At 37.3% G+C, this 16,801-nt stretch overlaps 1 protein-coding gene across 2 annotated transcripts; it reads left to right on the plus strand.

Annotated features, from left to right (window-relative positions):
- The first annotated feature begins 1,464 nt into the window (after positions 1-1,464).
- neurod6a (neuronal differentiation 6a) lies at positions 1,465-3,856 on the plus strand. Of its 2 annotated transcripts, none has more exons than XM_016445979.1 (2): positions 1,465-1,621; positions 2,093-3,856. In XM_016445979.1, exon 2 carries the CDS (start codon positions 2,103-2,105, stop codon positions 3,084-3,086), a length of 984 nt encoding a protein of 327 aa, XP_016301465.1. In that variant the 5' UTR covers positions 1,465-1,621; positions 2,093-2,102; the 3' UTR covers positions 3,087-3,856. The 2 variants fall into 2 exon arrangements, with proteins under 2 accessions (XP_016301465.1, XP_016301466.1); XM_016445980.1 differs by having other exon boundaries at positions 1,465-1,601.
- Positions 3,857-16,801: the final 12,945 nt, after the last annotated feature.

Consider the following 16,801-nt stretch of genomic DNA (forward strand, 5'->3'; position numbering starts at 1 on the left):
GTCAGTATAAAGAGCTTTTTTTTTAAAAACCTTCAACACTCTTAGTCAGCAAAGATGCACTGAACTGTTTAAAAGTGACAAAGACATTTATAAGATAACAAAAGTTTTATTATTTCAAATAAATGCTTTTCTTTTGAACTTTACTGAAATCCTTTAATCCTGAATAAAATGTGTCTCTGTGTCAATATTAAGCAGCACAATGGTTTTCAACATTGATAATAACAAGAAATGTTTCTTGAGCATCATATCAGCATATTAGAATGATTTCTGAAGGATCATGTGACACTGAAGACTGGAGTAATGATGCTGAAAATTCAGCTTTGCATCACATAAAATTACAATTCAAAATATATTAAAATAGACAACAATTTTAAATTGTAGTAATATTTCACATTCTTGATCAAATAAATAAAGCCTTTTTTAGTATTTGGTTTAACGACCCCCAAACATTTGATATATTCATATTACAATTATAAATATATATAAAAATATATTGTAAATTACATGTAATATAGTAAAAGTGACAGTGCAGTAATGAGAATTAACAAAGGATATAATGAAAATCCACCATTGAGATGCACAGCATATGAGAATTTGAGGGAAAGACGTCACAATCCAAAAAATAGCAATAAAATAAAGCTCTTAAAAAAGGCGGCATTTTCTTCATGCACAGTATAACTTCTTGGAGTGAAATGTGACCTGGACATGTTTTCGTTAGATTCACTCGCATACTACTTTGTGGTGTGAATGTGGATGGCTGTGTGTGAGGAAGGTGGGGAGGGATGGTGTAAGTGTGTGCATGTGTGAGAGAGAGTAAACAAAAACCCAGACTTATTTTCAAATGTAGAAGAAAAAAAACTTTCAAATCTCAGAATCCATGTTGACTGGGCGCATTAATTAAATGTCAGAGAGAGAATTCATCTAAACTTTATCTAAATGTATGTTTTCATTATCAGGTGATTGTCACATTGAAAATGCTTTCACGGTGACAGACAGTAGGATCAGTCATTTGGCAAATGCCCTTGAAGAGACTGACCAGGCAAACAAGAGCCATCAATCATCCAGTTCCTGCTGTCATTCATCAGCACTGACCTTTTTTTGTTTTACATGTTTTTTTTACAAGAAGCTATTTTGTGTATATTTAGATTTAGTCCGCTTATGCATGAAAATCGAATCCCAATTTGTTAATTTCTATCAACAAAGACTAAGAAATGTAATTCCCTGACCGTCTCACAGCATTCCTGTTCATCCACAGCATCAGATTCTAATGATGGATGCTGGTACTCGGTCCTTTATTGAGGCTGCTTTGTGGTTTTGCAGTGGTACACAGCTCGAGGCACATGCCAGATGATCAGGGGAGGAATAGTGGTCCCCCGGGACCCGGTCACGTGACCAACCCATGCCACGTGACGTCAGCGGCAGATGGCATGGGTACCAGCTCTGGCAGTTGGCATCAGTGTCATTTCTCTTAGCGCGAGACAAGGAGAACAGTGGGGAGGTGAGAAAAACGCACGAGCTGTTCACCTGCTAAAACACCACAAGGAAAAAAAAGTTCAAAATAGGAAATATGAAAACTGTCATCTGACACCATCATAATCCAGGTAAGCTGGATCGTTCGAGGGTAAGGATCGACATCTGTGCTGCATGACTGTTTCTGCCTTTTCACCAGATTTTACAGCCTTGTGTTTTGTAAATGCATGAATGTGATACAATTTCACACGTGAAAACAAGTTTACAGATTTATTTCTGTTGCATTGTCGTTTGCAGCTAAATTTTTGTGATTTGATTAGATAATCAATATCTTCTGGAATTCTGTCTGTAATTGTTATGTTAATACACCACTGCATACGCTCAGAAAAAAGGTACAAAAGCTGTTACCATGCTGGTATCTTTTCAAAAGGTACACCTTTGTACCATGATTACCCCTAACGGGTGCATATTAGTACCTTTAAGGTAAATTTTAGTGAAAGGGTACTGCCCCAGTGACAGCTTTTGTACCTGTGAGAGTGTATTTATTGAGCACCATGTATAGGTTGTTTTTAAATCGCTGCTGATTGATTCAGAAGATCTATTGTCCTCTCATCATCCCCAGTAAGAACACAATGCTGACTCTTCCGTTTGATGATCCTGTTATAATGGACAGTCAATTCGGGGCAAACTTTCCACGGGACTGCGTGGGTGAAATGAAGGTCACCAAACAAGAGCCATTTAAAAAGGTGGAGACGCTCTCCCACACGATGGAGGATGAGGATTCGGAGAAGGATGAGGACGAACGGGAGGACGGACAGGACGAGAACGGTCTGCCTCGGAGGAGAGGGCCTCGGAAAAAGAAAATGACCAAAGCCAGGGTGGACCGGGTCGTGATGAGGCGCATGGAGGCCAACACCAGGGAGAGGAACCGAATGCACGGTCTGAACAACGCCCTGGACAGTCTGCGCAAGGTGGTGCCCTGCTACTCCAAAACCCAGAAACTGTCGAAAATCGAAACCCTGCGGCTGGCCAAGAACTACATCTGGGCGCTTTCCGAGGTCCTGAGCACTGGGAAGAGGCCTGACCTCTTGACCTTTGTTCAGACCCTGTGCAAAGGGCTCTCGCAGCCCACCACCAACTTAGTGGCCGGATGCCTGCAGCTGAACGCCAGGAACTTCATCACGGATCAGACCAACGGCGAGGCGTCTTTCTCCGGCAGGTCGCCGTACGAATCCGTGTACACGACCTACCACAGTCCGGGTGTGGTGCCGCCCTCTGGACCCTCGGTAGATGCCGTCAAACCCTTCAGGCCGTTCAACTACTGCAACTCCTATGAGTCTTTCTACGAAAGCGTCTCGCCGGAATGCGGAAGCCCTCAGTTCGACGGTCTCTTAAGCCCGCCTATTAACTTTAACGGGATCTTTTCCCTCAAGCATGAAGAGCCGGTCGAATACGGCAAGAGCTGCCACTACGGAACGCGCTATTGCGCCGTGCCGCCGCGCTCCTCCATCAGCCAGAGCGCGAGAGGCTCCTCGGATCTCCATTTCCCATATGACATTCACCTCCGCGGCCAGTTTTACCCCGTGCAAGACGAAGTAAACACTTTTCATAATTAATGAGAGAAAGTCAAACGTGAGTGAAAAGGACTGAAAATGCAGGACTTTCGATCGCACATGTATTATTTATAAAATCCATCTCTGATTTGGGTTTTAAGCCATCGGATGTTTTATTATTTATCCTTTTTAATTAAATGGAAAACGTGCTTACAGTGTTTCTAAGTATTGATTTTTAAACTGTCTGACAAAATATGTGGTCTGATGGAAAAATAATCCACAAACAATATCAATGTGTTTTACGCAGAGTTTCTCGTTTATTTTCAGTTTAATTTAATGACCTGTGTGAGTATTTATAGATCTAAATCTGCCAGTAAGGACTCTTGCTCCAAAAGGCATCTTTTAATTATAAGGTCATTCAAATATTTGCGAAGAAAATTCAGTAAAATAGAAGAGCAATAATTGCTAAGGGTGCTATGCATTACACAAGTCTATAATTCTCGATCTGGCCATTTATTTATCCACTTAATTTGTCTAAACAATGTTCGCACAAACGTCAAAATATTGGTGTTAAAAAATGTAATTGCTCATCATTTTGTAATACATAAATGCGTTTATTCGTTTATGAGAAGTAACATAAAAAACGTAAGAGCTTGTATTGTATTTGTATTGTATTTATTTCCTTTGAATCAAAATTTCATCTTTATTTACAAAAGTTTCGTGATGTATTACACAGGGCACTATTTAAATGTTGGTAAAAATTGATTCAACAATTGCCTATTATTATTATTATTATTATTTACAATAATAGTAATGATATGTTAAAGACCACCACGAAGAGGCAATTATTGAATAAATTTGTTTTCCTATAGAAGATGATGTATTTAAAATTTATATAGGCTATGGATGTAATTCTGAAAAACGAAATAACGGTATATTATTCATTTGTTTCATTGATTTCAATGTGTGTAATTTAACTTTATAAATGTGGACAATCGAGTTTTAAGCACCCTCTTAATTTCCAAATATTTCAAATATCTCACATTTGTCTATGCGCATGATTTCAAAAGTATGATGGCACAACACGATGATGTAATTATGCAACAGATTGTTTGACATTTCTGTATTTTCTCAAATGTAAAGTCGTCGATATATTGGTGACATTGCGTACAATCTCGGAACAATCACTGTAAGAAAATGCATTTGAAGCATGTAAAATCTCTAATGGAAAGGTCTGTGTGCTGTCTAGTGAACTCATGTCACGGGAAAACCTGCCTTAATATATTTGTGTGTGCAAAAATGACTGAATGCACTGAAACTGGACTTTGTACACTGTCGAGCTGTTTTGTACAGTAAAATAAAGTTTAACTGAATACAATTCTATGTTGGAAACACTGTTCTGAAAACATGACATTCTCTAAAATCAAATTCAAATCATAAATAATATATAATAGATATATCTAGTTTTTTTTTAATATAGGCTATCTAAACCTCGTTAAGTGCCGCTAGAACGAACGAAAACAACATTTAATGCAATGGCGCATTTCGTTTTCTATAGGATAATTGCAAAACCTTTAATGAACAATGCTTTAAAGTGTACGAAGATAATAACCTATATTATTTAGATCTATAAATTTAAAGTCTAAAAATATATAGGCCTATCTGCTACAATCACTAGGCTATAGGTCATAAATGCCTACAGAAAAGCAAAGAGAGCATCTGTTTATCAACAGAGGACAAAGGAATTTAATTCATGAAGTCGCCAAAATCCACCAAATCCATCTCGTGCATTAGTTTGCAGGCCTATGCGACGCGTTGGTCAAGGTTAATTGTAAAATGAGACGTTCTTGAGATGTTATTCAGGACTGGGTTTAGGGGAGTAAAGGTTGTCTGGCTTGGAGGCTCTCCTGTTTCCGAGTTCAGCAGCGAGCTGGACGCGGGCCAAACAGCGACAGACTGCGGATCAGGAGCCCAAAAACAGCTATTCCCCCGCGAATGTGCATTGTCATCCCCGAGAAACCAGAGTGATAGCATTCATAATACGTTACAATGAAATGGGCTTAAAAGCCATAAAACTAATAGTTTACGATAGATATATATAAAAAAAAAATAGTTCAAACCGTGGTTATGAGTTCGATTCCCGACTAATAGGCCTAGATTAGCCTACATGAATTGATAATAGGTATAACCTTGAATGCAGTGTGAATTGTTTAGGATAAAATGCTCAGCAAAATAGTCCAAAATTAAAGTTAGCTTCACAGTCACTGGCAGTTTTGACAAAACATATTCGTAAGATCTCACAAAACTTCTTTTTTCTGGTAGTAGTCCTAATTGATTCCTTTTCACGCTTTCAAAGAAAAAATAGACCAGTAATATATGTTAATATCCAATTAATCATCACGTTGTCCTAAAACACCTAATGCTGTTGACAGGTGCAACAATTCAACCTGCACAATCACCGATCGTGTGCGATGAGACTCTTGATTTGCTGTGGGGATGTTGATGTGTCAGAAAAACCCCACAGTGGCGATATTTCACACAACTCAGAGAGAGGCAGAACATATGCTACCCCAGAGACAAAGCTGTCAGGAACGAACAGCTGAAAAATGAGCAGCAACACTTCTCTATGTGCTTCTGTCTGAGAACGGTGGAAAGTTCTCACCACACGCTTTCTGTCGACGTTTTAGAGCGTTATTTACTTTTAGATAAAAACGTAAATAATCTGTTTACTGACAGAGAAGATGCATGCCTTATTTTAGCCAGGCCCTGTATCCAGTTAGCCTATTTAATTTCGTTTATAGCCTATTTTATTCCTAAACAAATAGATAGAACTCTAATGATATAAAATTTTAAATATAAAATACACTTTTAAGTACGCTTTAAACTGCAAAATGTTATTATTAAAACAATTATGGAACACAAACCAATTTGTGAATAATTATATAAATTTACAACAAATGTGACAGTTTGATCTATTGTCCCAACATGAAATATATTAAAATACGATGATATGATTAGGCTTGAAAAGACGTTTAGTTTAGTTTTGAACTAAACGAAAATGCTATGCAAATGTGCATTAGTAACAAGGACCATAATATAAAATGTATTTTTCAAATATCATTACTCAACTTTATCAACTCGCTCATATGACCTTAGTCAAGGTACAGCCATTTTAATTTTTGACAGGAATGAAAACGAGGCTGTGAAATGAAGCCTACAGTGCGTTCATTTGTACTGGTGTTCAACAACATACCAACTGTTCAGCTGAACAAAAAAACTTTTGGAAAATTGTGAGTTGTGAAAATTACATGATCTAGGACTTTATAGTGCGTGCCATTGTAAAGACTGTAAAGTCTATCCTCACAGCCTCGTTTTCATCCGCGTAAAATTCAATATGGCGTCTAACCTAGAAATGCCATACCCTTGTTTAAAACTTTGGCTGTCATTTGTTTTTAATGCTCAGGTGAGTATGAATTTCATACATCTCATTTGAATGGTTAAATTAAATTACTTGTGTTGATTGTGTGGAAGAGCATATGGTAGATGTATGTGGGTGGGTGTATGTGAGTGTACATACGTGTGTGTGTGTGTGTGTGTGTGTGTGTGTGTGTGTGTGGACGGTTGGAGGTGAATTACTACTACATACTCACATTCACGATCACTCATAGCTGTTGTCCAGGTGTAATGCTCCATTCTGTGTTCTGATGTCAACCCTTCTGTTCCAAATCCTATCATTGAAGGATGAGTCACACTAAACATGATCACCAAATACAATCTGTCCAGAGTGGTAAAACTGTACATGGTCATTTGGGTCGAATGACCCATCCAATTATGTATCCTGATGTATAGTATGTGAACAGAATGAACATCTAAGTGTTATGCTAAACAATCCTTGATGCTGCAATTCTCAAGTTTGTTATTCCATAAGGCCATGGGAAATTTATGCACTGGCCATGGGATTTGTTTTTATAAATGGCTCTTTTTTTAAGTGTAAGTGCTAGGGACCAAGAAAGTGGTTTCTTGTGGTTAAATTGGACTTGTTAAACAAAACCCGAATAAATTGTTTTCATGGTTATTGGTTATGTGTCAGAGGTCAATGCCAACCTGCCATTATGACCTCATTATATACTCTCTGAGTAGGTACTTCTTTTGAACAAGTAGTTTACTTTTTGCCTGCTGTTGTATGAATACACTCTTAAAAATAATGGTTCTTTATTGACATTGATGGTCCTTTAACATCCATGGAACCTTTACATTGCACAGAAGGTTCTTTATAGTGTAAAGGTTTCTTTAGATTATTAAAAAGCTATTCACATTAAAAAAAATGGTTATTTTATGAACTCTTCAAATAACGTTTTTTTGGGGAACCAAATAATGGTTATTTTCTGGCTTTGCTTTGAAAACCCTCTTTTATTTTTAAGACGGTACTGTGAATTTCAACATATTACTCTTTTCATATACTGTTTTTCACCTACTATATAGAAGGCAAGTGTGCATACTTGGATGCAGCCTATGTCACTAGTTAGCATTGTTCCTTCAGCCCCGGCTGGACAATGTTCCAACTACATCATATGATAGCAAAAAGCATTTTATATAATATTTTGGTATTTGTTTTACCAGTTTTTGTAGGGATCTTAAAGCATGCATTGGACTTTTCCTCTCAAATCACAGCTCAGGATAGACTGTCCAAACAGTCTTTTATTTACTCACCCTTGTGTCATTCCAAATTGGTATTTCTTCTGTTGAACACAAAAGAATATGTTTTGAAGAATTTTGGTAACCAAACAGTTTTGGGTTCCATTGACTTCAATAGCATTTTTTGTTCATACAGTGGAAGTCAATGGAACCCAAAACCTTTTGGTTACCAAAATTCTTCAAAATATGTTCTTTATGCATAACTATTTTGGTGCCATCAGCCAATCAGCTTTGTCACAATGGCTTCAGAGTCACATGGCATTCACAGATAGGTGACTCTTTAAAAACAACAATCTGGCAGCGAAATTGAGTGCAAAGATGGCAGATTTCAAATTGTGTACTTCCAGGGCTGCATGCTATTTAAATTAATGGGAATGCGTAACAGATAGCTTTATAGATGTTCCAGAAGTGTATTTATAATACACACCTAAAATATACTTCATTAACCATTGAGAAGCTCTCAAATTTAATGCACGCTATTAAAAGTGCAGGAATTCGGACGCAGCCCACGTTTCCGAGCTCATGCTAAACATGCGATACAGATGTCAAGATCTCTGCCGGCGTGCTTCAGAGGGAGGTTGTTTGATGAAGGTTCACTCAGTAGCTTTCAGTAACTCACACCTGAGAGCCTCAGAGACAGTTTCTGGAATGAATTGCTTGTTAATAATAATGGTAATTAGGAATGAACAATGTAGAGCTGGTGCGGCTGGTGCGATGTTGATTTATCTGTTCGACGCCCCTCTAACGGGTGGAGAAAGGGTGTTGTCATACGTTAGTCCCTCTCCTGCTCCCTCTCTCAGTCTCGTTCCCAAAAAATCTCCACAAGTCCCGGGTCGCAGATGGTGTGGGACACAGAATTTTCCTAATAATCTTTCTTTCTTTTCTTTTTACGCACGAGTGCTGGTGGCTTAGGGATTTCTCATTTTAATTAGAGGGTTTAAGGAGATAAACCCCTTTGAAAACCACGTCCTGCGAGAGGAGGTGCAGGTGATCCTCCCCACAGAAGCAACCACATCGTCAGCCAGCAACTCATTTGCATATTAGATTGGTGTCAGTTTGGCACCCGTCCTGGCTGAGATGAACGCACCCTATTTCTAGACTTGGCACAGTGTGTGCGTATCCTGGCACGGGACGCGATTGTGTTTTCAGTATGAGGGTTCCGGGGTACTTGATCTCTCTGTTATTATACGGCCTTTACATTTGACCCACAAGCTTAACTTAAACTAATAGAGACTCGCAGGTCTGGAATTGGCGTTTTCTCACTCGCTTTGTGCTGGGATTTTTCGGGTGCGAATCTCTTTTACATTCAACCATTTGAATATCATCTAAAGCTGATTTTCAGCTAGTTGGCAGAGAGCGTGACATCAAGAGGCCCTAGAGCTCATCAGTCTAGTTGGTCGTTAATGTGAATTTCAAAACCTATTATTAAAAATGTATGAACTATTCCCATTTGGACAAATTACATGAAGTTTGTCTGAAGTCGATGTTGGCTAATCACAGGCACATTTAGCAGCCATTAAAACCGAATGTTGGACAGTAAAGTCATTTGTATTCCATGTTAAATCTAGGCTAAAGGAAAGTTAATGACTATTTCTGATAAATGTATTTGCCTGGACCCTCAGCGCACATTTCGGCATGAAGATCAATTGAGAACCTCATTTTATATGGATCAGAATGCTTTAGAGGGTTTTGAGATACAGGTCTGACCTAAAAATCCTAGTTGAACATCTCCATGTTCATCTCAGCTGCTGTTTATTTCATAAACTTGTTTATGAATCTGTCCAAAATTTTGTTCTGTGACTTATAAGATCAATGTCAACTGTTGGTTTTCAAGGCTGAAAACAGACACTGTTAAAATGTACTACTTCGTAAATCAATTGTATTGTATAAAATGTGATGATTAATCCAGATATTTTTGCACTGAACTGCAGTTTCCCCACTGACATTTTGAGACCAGTCTCAATTCTTATTTCAATTCAGTTATTTCAATTTTTATTTCAAACTGAAAAACATGATGAAAATATCCTTTATCAAATGTAAAAAGAGAAAAAACATAGATGACTGAGAAAAAGAATGCATGCGCGCGCGCGTGTGTGTGTGTGTGTGTGTGTGTGTGTGTGTGTGTCTTTGTAAAATGGCACAGACACAAGGACCAAATGGTCTCTTGGCACCAGATTCAGTGCCATAAATTATCACCACAGTTAATGGTGAAGAAGATTTCAGGCGAAAATCTCTCCCTTTTTGTTCCCACAAAGGCAACAGTGTGGCCCCACTTCTAGATACTGACCAAATTAAACCCAAAAAATACACAGGTTTTCAGTCTTACAGTAGAAGTTTCTAAAGATTTCATATTGGTTCTAAATTAAGTGGTCAAAGGCTTTTGGGTTGTTACATTAAAATCGTAATAAGTGGTCTGATCTCATATGCCACAAAGCCTATCTGCGTAATTATTTCCAGCGGACTACATTCCCCCAGATTCCATTGGACGTTGACAGCATGGCAAGGTAGGCTTTGTGTTTTGTGTTGTTATAGAATAAACTATATTATATGAGCACTAGCTAAGGAACAAGAGGCTATGACTATATTCATAAGAGCTGAGTAAAAAAATGTAGTTAATCGGTATTTTTATTTGAATCCTCCCGATATAGATATAGATCCTCTTATTCTTATTTTCATTGGTTGTATAAAAATGTATTTTTACGGTTCCCCACTGCAAAACCTCAGTTTCTAAATAAGCTATCGGTTGTCCATCTGTACTGAATGTAATGCAACAAAAAATAACGTGGCAAAACCGAGTTCAAGCGAACTGCACACAAAAAAAAAACATAAAACTGACCACTAGTATGGTTCCTGAATAGGCCTAAATGAGTACTATATTGGTCAGTTCTTTCTAGTGAACCAAAAATATGCAGCGCGGTCAGTACTGTACCTTGAATAATGAACAAATGATTCATATGGGCCGGGGTCATTTTGTGAATCATCTAACGCATACCTAATGAAAGACTCTTATGAGCTGGTTCATTTCAGCGAATCAAAACCACACATCGTGACCAGTGTAGTTTGACTCAACATGAAAAAATATGAGCCGGTTCTTTTTGTGAAACAAAAACATACAACGCGAGTAATGTAGGGCGATTAACGAAAAGAATGACTCTTATGAGAAGGTTCAGTTTAATGAATCAAAACACACATTGCAGCCAGTGTACCACGATTGTGAGAGAGAGAGAGAGAGAGAGAGAGAGAGAATAAAGGCTACTGTTCTAATAATCTTCTATAATATGAAAACTACAGATCATATGTAGTTTTGACAAATTACAAATTTAAGCATCAAAGATATATAAAATAAATGTTATGTCAGATACAGATATTAAAATATCTTTTAAACTAAATTTTAGATTTGTATGTTTCTAGGTCATGTAAGATGACAAATATTTCATATTTTGGTTGCTTGCTTCAGTCAGCATGACCCATACAAAGGGACACTTTGATCAACTCAAACTAAACGACAGTTTTACTCAAAATAGAGCAATATGATGTATTGTCATCACAATAGAAATACCATTTTTTTCAAGCATGAGTGATTCATGACTTCTGCTGCCAAAGCATCATGAATCAAGCGCACATTTCTCTGTGCCTTATTGTGCCATTTCGAGCCAGCGATATGAAAACAGCTTCGCCTCAGCATAATGAAGTGAAGCATAGCTTTAAGCAAGGGTGCTTTCATTTCTGTTTTAGCAAAACATTTTCAGATTCCATCAAAGTGGCAAAAAAGTGTGAGAGGATTATAAAAAAAATATGGCAAGCCATAAACAGGCAGGCAGGTGTTGATGATGCAAATGAATCAGATGACAGATGGTTAGCGACTCCATCACTCACTGTGTGGATAATGGATAGAGGTAATCAAATCCCTCTGTGAATTTGGGACTATGTATATATACAATGCAACCTGTAGCAGATTCCAGAAACGAAAGACTCTTAAAGGAGTAGTTCACTTCCAGAACAAAAATGTACAGATAATATAGGCCTACCCATCCCCTTGTCATCCAAGATGTTCATGTCTTTCTTTCTTCAGTCATAAAGAAATTATGTTTTTTGAGGAAAACATTTCTTTCTGTTTTAGCAAAACATTTTCAGATTCCATCAAAGTGGCAAAAAAGTGTGAGAGGATTATAAAAAAAATATGGCAAGCCATAAACAGGCAGGCAGGTGTTGATGATGCAAATGAATCAGATGACAGATGGTTAGCGACTCCATCACTCACTGTGTGGATAATGGATAGAGGTAATCAAATCCCTCTGTGAATTTGGGACTTTCTTCAGAACTTTCTCCATCTATATCACCATCAAACACTTCCTGAGCTGTGCAGCTCCACTGGAGGGAGGAATCAGCATGGTGTACAGTTCTGAAAGACAGTTTTGCCACAAATGTTCATTCCATCATTGCCTTCAGGTGTCAACCTTTTTGACAAGTCACAGACATGATAATGAGGGTAAAGCACCTTAAGCACTCATGTCTGAATATCCCTCAAAAAACACGCAAAACACAATCACAGATATAAATATAAACCTTGAGAGATGCCCTCGAGACAGCTCTATCAGTTCAAACCTCTCTGAACAACAAGGTATAAGCAGAAACATCCTATTAGAACATCTACCCTTTTATAATATACAAAAGCTGAACAGATAGCTAATGCTTGTAGAGAAAATCCCTTGCGTATCTTTTACGACGGAGAGTTTTTGCACAAAACTGCAAAATGTTTTTAAAAACTAAATCTCTAAAATGCAAATTATCCACACTTACAAAACTCCCTTTGACTGTCTCCTCACATTTTATGAAACTTAATAAAAATGTCACAAACCGCTAAAAGTGACGTGCATTAACACAATACAGACTCATCTCCCTGTTTTTGATCCCCTACTCTATAAATCTGATGAATTAATCTTTAGGGAGATGCTGTTTGAAACATAGCCCTCTAGAATTTGTCGAGCATATGTTACGTTCAGTTGAAACCGTCATAAGATTGGTGATCAGGTTAGGCCTTTGGGTGATTTCTCTGTTTCAGAACAATTCTAATGAACCCCTCAAACATGTCTGTGAATTTCTGTCACTTCCTAATTGTTCCATATGCACAGAAACACACTCTCTTACATTTAAAGTGACAAAAAATAATGAAATAAACCAATAAAACTTCCCCATCTTATTTTTTCTGCAATCTGAACATTTGTTTGAAGCAATTTCCAGCAATTTTATATAAAAACTGTTTATATAAAATCCACACCCATAAATTCATAAATCAGTATTGTTGTATGCTCAACACATGCACACTTAAAGGAATAGTTTCCCCAAAAAATGAAAATTCTGTCATTATTTAATCACCCTCATGTTGTATAAAATCCATATGCTGTTATTTTTTTATGTGGAATACACAAATAGATGCAGCTCATCATGCAGCTCTTTAAAGTTCCAAAAATGGCAAAAATATTATAAAAGCAACATAAATGTATTACATATAACATGCACACTAATTATATGCTTCTGCATGCATATAAATATGCCGCCTTTAGACATATTTTAGGTTTAAAAAAAGTTCCCTCGAGAAAAATCCTTCCTGTAGCTTGATCAGAAGAGCATGGCACTAACATTGCCAAGGTCATGGGTTCGATTCCCAGGGAATGCATGTATGGCTGTTAAAGTAATGTAATGGCGGCGCTTTGGATATAAGCATTTGCCAAATGCGTGAATATAAAATAACAGCATACAGGTTTAAAATGACCTGAAGGTGATTGAATAAAAAAAATACCCCAAAAGATCACACAGAAAAAGCAGCTGACAAATTGCAGTTTTTGCTGTTCTATGCAACTTTCTATTAAATGCTTCAAATGGAGCCGTGGCATTGTGGCTAATGTATGTGATCTGATACTCATTTTAAATCTGACTTGCAACACTTTATTTTGCTGAATTTCTGTTCCCACCTTTCCCTCCGTTTTTTCCAATTTGTCTTTTTTTTTTCCTATTTGCATTTCTGGAGTTCAAACATAAGATACTAGCAAAACTAGCAATTGCCAAAATCGTGGGTTTGATGCCCTGTAATGCATAAACTGATGTAAATTCATATAGTACTGTGAATAAAAGTGGCAAAAGAAAAAGAAATATGCTTGGATAATGCATAAAAATGCAGTAACAATTAATGCACTGATGCTGGCTTGGATAAACGTGTGGTTTGAAGTTGAATCTGACTTGAAACACTATTGCAAATTTATGTTGGTCATGGGTTCGATTCCCAGGGAATGCATGAACTGATAAAGTGTATATATTGAATGCAATGCAAGTAGCTTTGGATAAAAGCATCCACCAAATGCATAATTTCAAAAGAAAAAAATAAACAAATTGGCAAAAGAAAAAAAATAAGATGCTTGGATAAAGCAGAATAATGCAACTACAATTAATGCACTGATGAAAAAAACTTGTGTGTTTGAGGTTAAATCTGACTTTCCTGTAGCTCAAACAGTAGAGCACGAAGCTAGCAACACCCAGGTCGTGGGTTCAATTACCAGGGAATGCATAAACTAATAAAGCATATACAGTATAAAGTTGGATAAAAGTGTCTGCCAAATGCATAACTGTAAATGTAAATTCAGTGTGAGTAAAAGTGGCAAAAGAAAAAATATGTTTGGATAATGCAGAAAAATGCAGCTACAATTAAAGCACTGATGCTTGCTTGAATAAGCATTTGAAGTTGAATCTGACTTGAAACTCTCTGTTGCAAATTTATGTTGCTGAATTCCTGTTCCCTATTTTTCTCTTAATTTTTTCCTGTTTGCATTCCATTTGCCATTTTTTCTTAATTGCATTCCTGTAGCTCAAACAGTAGAGCATGGAGCTAGCAGTGCCAAGGTCATGGATTCAAATCCCAGGGAATGCATGAACTGATAAAGTGTAGGCTATATCTTGGATGAAAGCATCTGGCAAATGCATAATTGTAAATGTAAATTTATATAATACTGTGAATAAATTGGCATAAGAAAAAAAAATAAGATGCTTGAATAACGCAGAATTGTGCAACTACAATTAAAGCACTGATGCCTGCTTGGATAAGTGTGTGTATTTGAGGTTGAATCTGACTTGCAACACTTTCTCTTGCTGAATTTCTGTTCCCACCTTTCCCTCCATTTTTTCCCATTTGCCATTTTTTTTATTTCCTGTAGCTCAAACTTTAGAACATGACGCTAGCAACTCCAAGGTCATGGGTCCGATGCCCATGAACTGAAGTGTATACAATGTAAGCCACGTTGTATAAAGCGCCTGCCAAATGCATAAATGTAAATGTAAATTCATATAAAATTGTGAATAAAAGTGGCAAAAAAAGATGCTTGGATAATGTAGAAAAATGCAGCTACATTTAAAGCACTGATGCCTGCTTGGATGAGCATGTGTGTTTGAGGTGGGCTGGGTTGAGATGGTATCCTCGGGCCTTGTGCGGCAGTCTGTGCTGTTACAACTTGCTGCCTGTTAAGATTGCCCTGCAGAGACAGCGGGTAGCACAGTCTGCCAGCCCCAGAGAACTGCGAGTCGGGGACGACTGCCAACACAATGCCCAGGAGAGAGAGGATGGGGCCGAGGGCAGGAGACACACACACACACACACACAGAGCCTTCCTCTGGAGCTCATTACAGCGATACCTCAACACGATAGAGCAAACGTGGGCTGCGGTTATGTGAAACCATACACCAGACGATCCTGCGTGCGTGTGCATTCAGAAATGTGCCACTTCTATTGTTTTTCATTTTCATCTCTAAATAGCAGTAGATGGTAGAATGTAAATGAGATGGTTATTACGGCAACGTTCATCAAGCCGGGCTGGAGAGACTTCAATAGCTTGATGAATATGCATGCAAATTTGTTAATTAAGTTAATTATTCTGCTGAAAATTCATTTGTCTTCCAAGGACTTTTTTGCAATGATTTTAACATGTTTCTCTCATTAGTCATGCTCCATGCTATTTAAAAGCACTTTGGTCCACTTTTTGAAAGTTTGACAGTGTTGGAATGAGAATGGAAGATTAAAATAAGACGATGGAACAGAAAATGTGAGAAAGGAAGGATTTTGTATCTTAAACCCTGTCTTTTGAGAAAAAGTAAATGTCAAAGCAAACCAAAATCTCCATCATGTTGAATTTTAGACATTTTTGTGTTTATTCATTTGCATGCAATATAAACATAAGAAGCATACTGAGCCATTCGAAGGGTTTTTTTTTTTTTGGTTAAAGAATTACATTTGAATTTAACAAAACACTCTATGCTTAATTATGATTTTTAATTAAGTTTTTGAAACAGTTGTGGTGAAATAATACATTATAAACGCATCCAGAGAGCTGAACAAAACAAAATGCATTCATTACATTTGCTTAATGATATTTTAAGTTCTAATAGAATTGCTGTTTGAAATTAGTGCAGCTCATTAGAATAGAGGAAGTGGGATTATGTTGTTACATTAAGACTGTTTGATCAAGACAAATGTTTGTTTAGTCAATTAGGGTATTTACAGTAGCCTGTGTTCTGTGTCTTCATCGGGGAATTTGCATGAAAATACATGTGAGTTTTGTTCAGACCTAATTAAACGATACATATTATATGCATTTAGATGCACTGTAAGACAAAAATACATTTAAAAATGCAAAAGGTGCTAGTAACGACTGCTGTTTAATTTATGGACATTTTCTTTAACTCTAAAAAACAACCCAATGCAATGCGTAATTCAAAATAAAACAGGTAAACACCTGTGAAAAATGAAGTTTTGGTTTGACTTTTTTTGTGTATGTATGTATGTGTGTGTGTGTGTGAGGGATTCAATTTTGGACAATGAAGTTTTTGCCACCCTTTCCAAAGTCCAGAAAAAAACATAATATAATTCTAAAAATTAAAGGGGTCATATGATGCAATTTACATTTTTCCTTTCTCTTTGGAGTGTTACAAGCTCTTGGTGCATAAAGAATATCTGCGCCGGCCGCGCCTCCGCTCACTCTAGCCAGCCTCTGCTCACTCTAGGCCGCGGCTCACTCTAGGCCTCCGGCCTCCACTCACTC

Source organism: Sinocyclocheilus anshuiensis, unplaced genomic scaffold (genome assembly GCF_001515605.1).
Source record: "Sinocyclocheilus anshuiensis isolate Anshui unplaced genomic scaffold, SAMN03320099.WGS_v1.1 scaffold119, whole genome shotgun sequence".
Lineage (NCBI taxonomy): Eukaryota > Metazoa > Chordata > Actinopteri > Cypriniformes > Cyprinidae > Sinocyclocheilus > Sinocyclocheilus anshuiensis.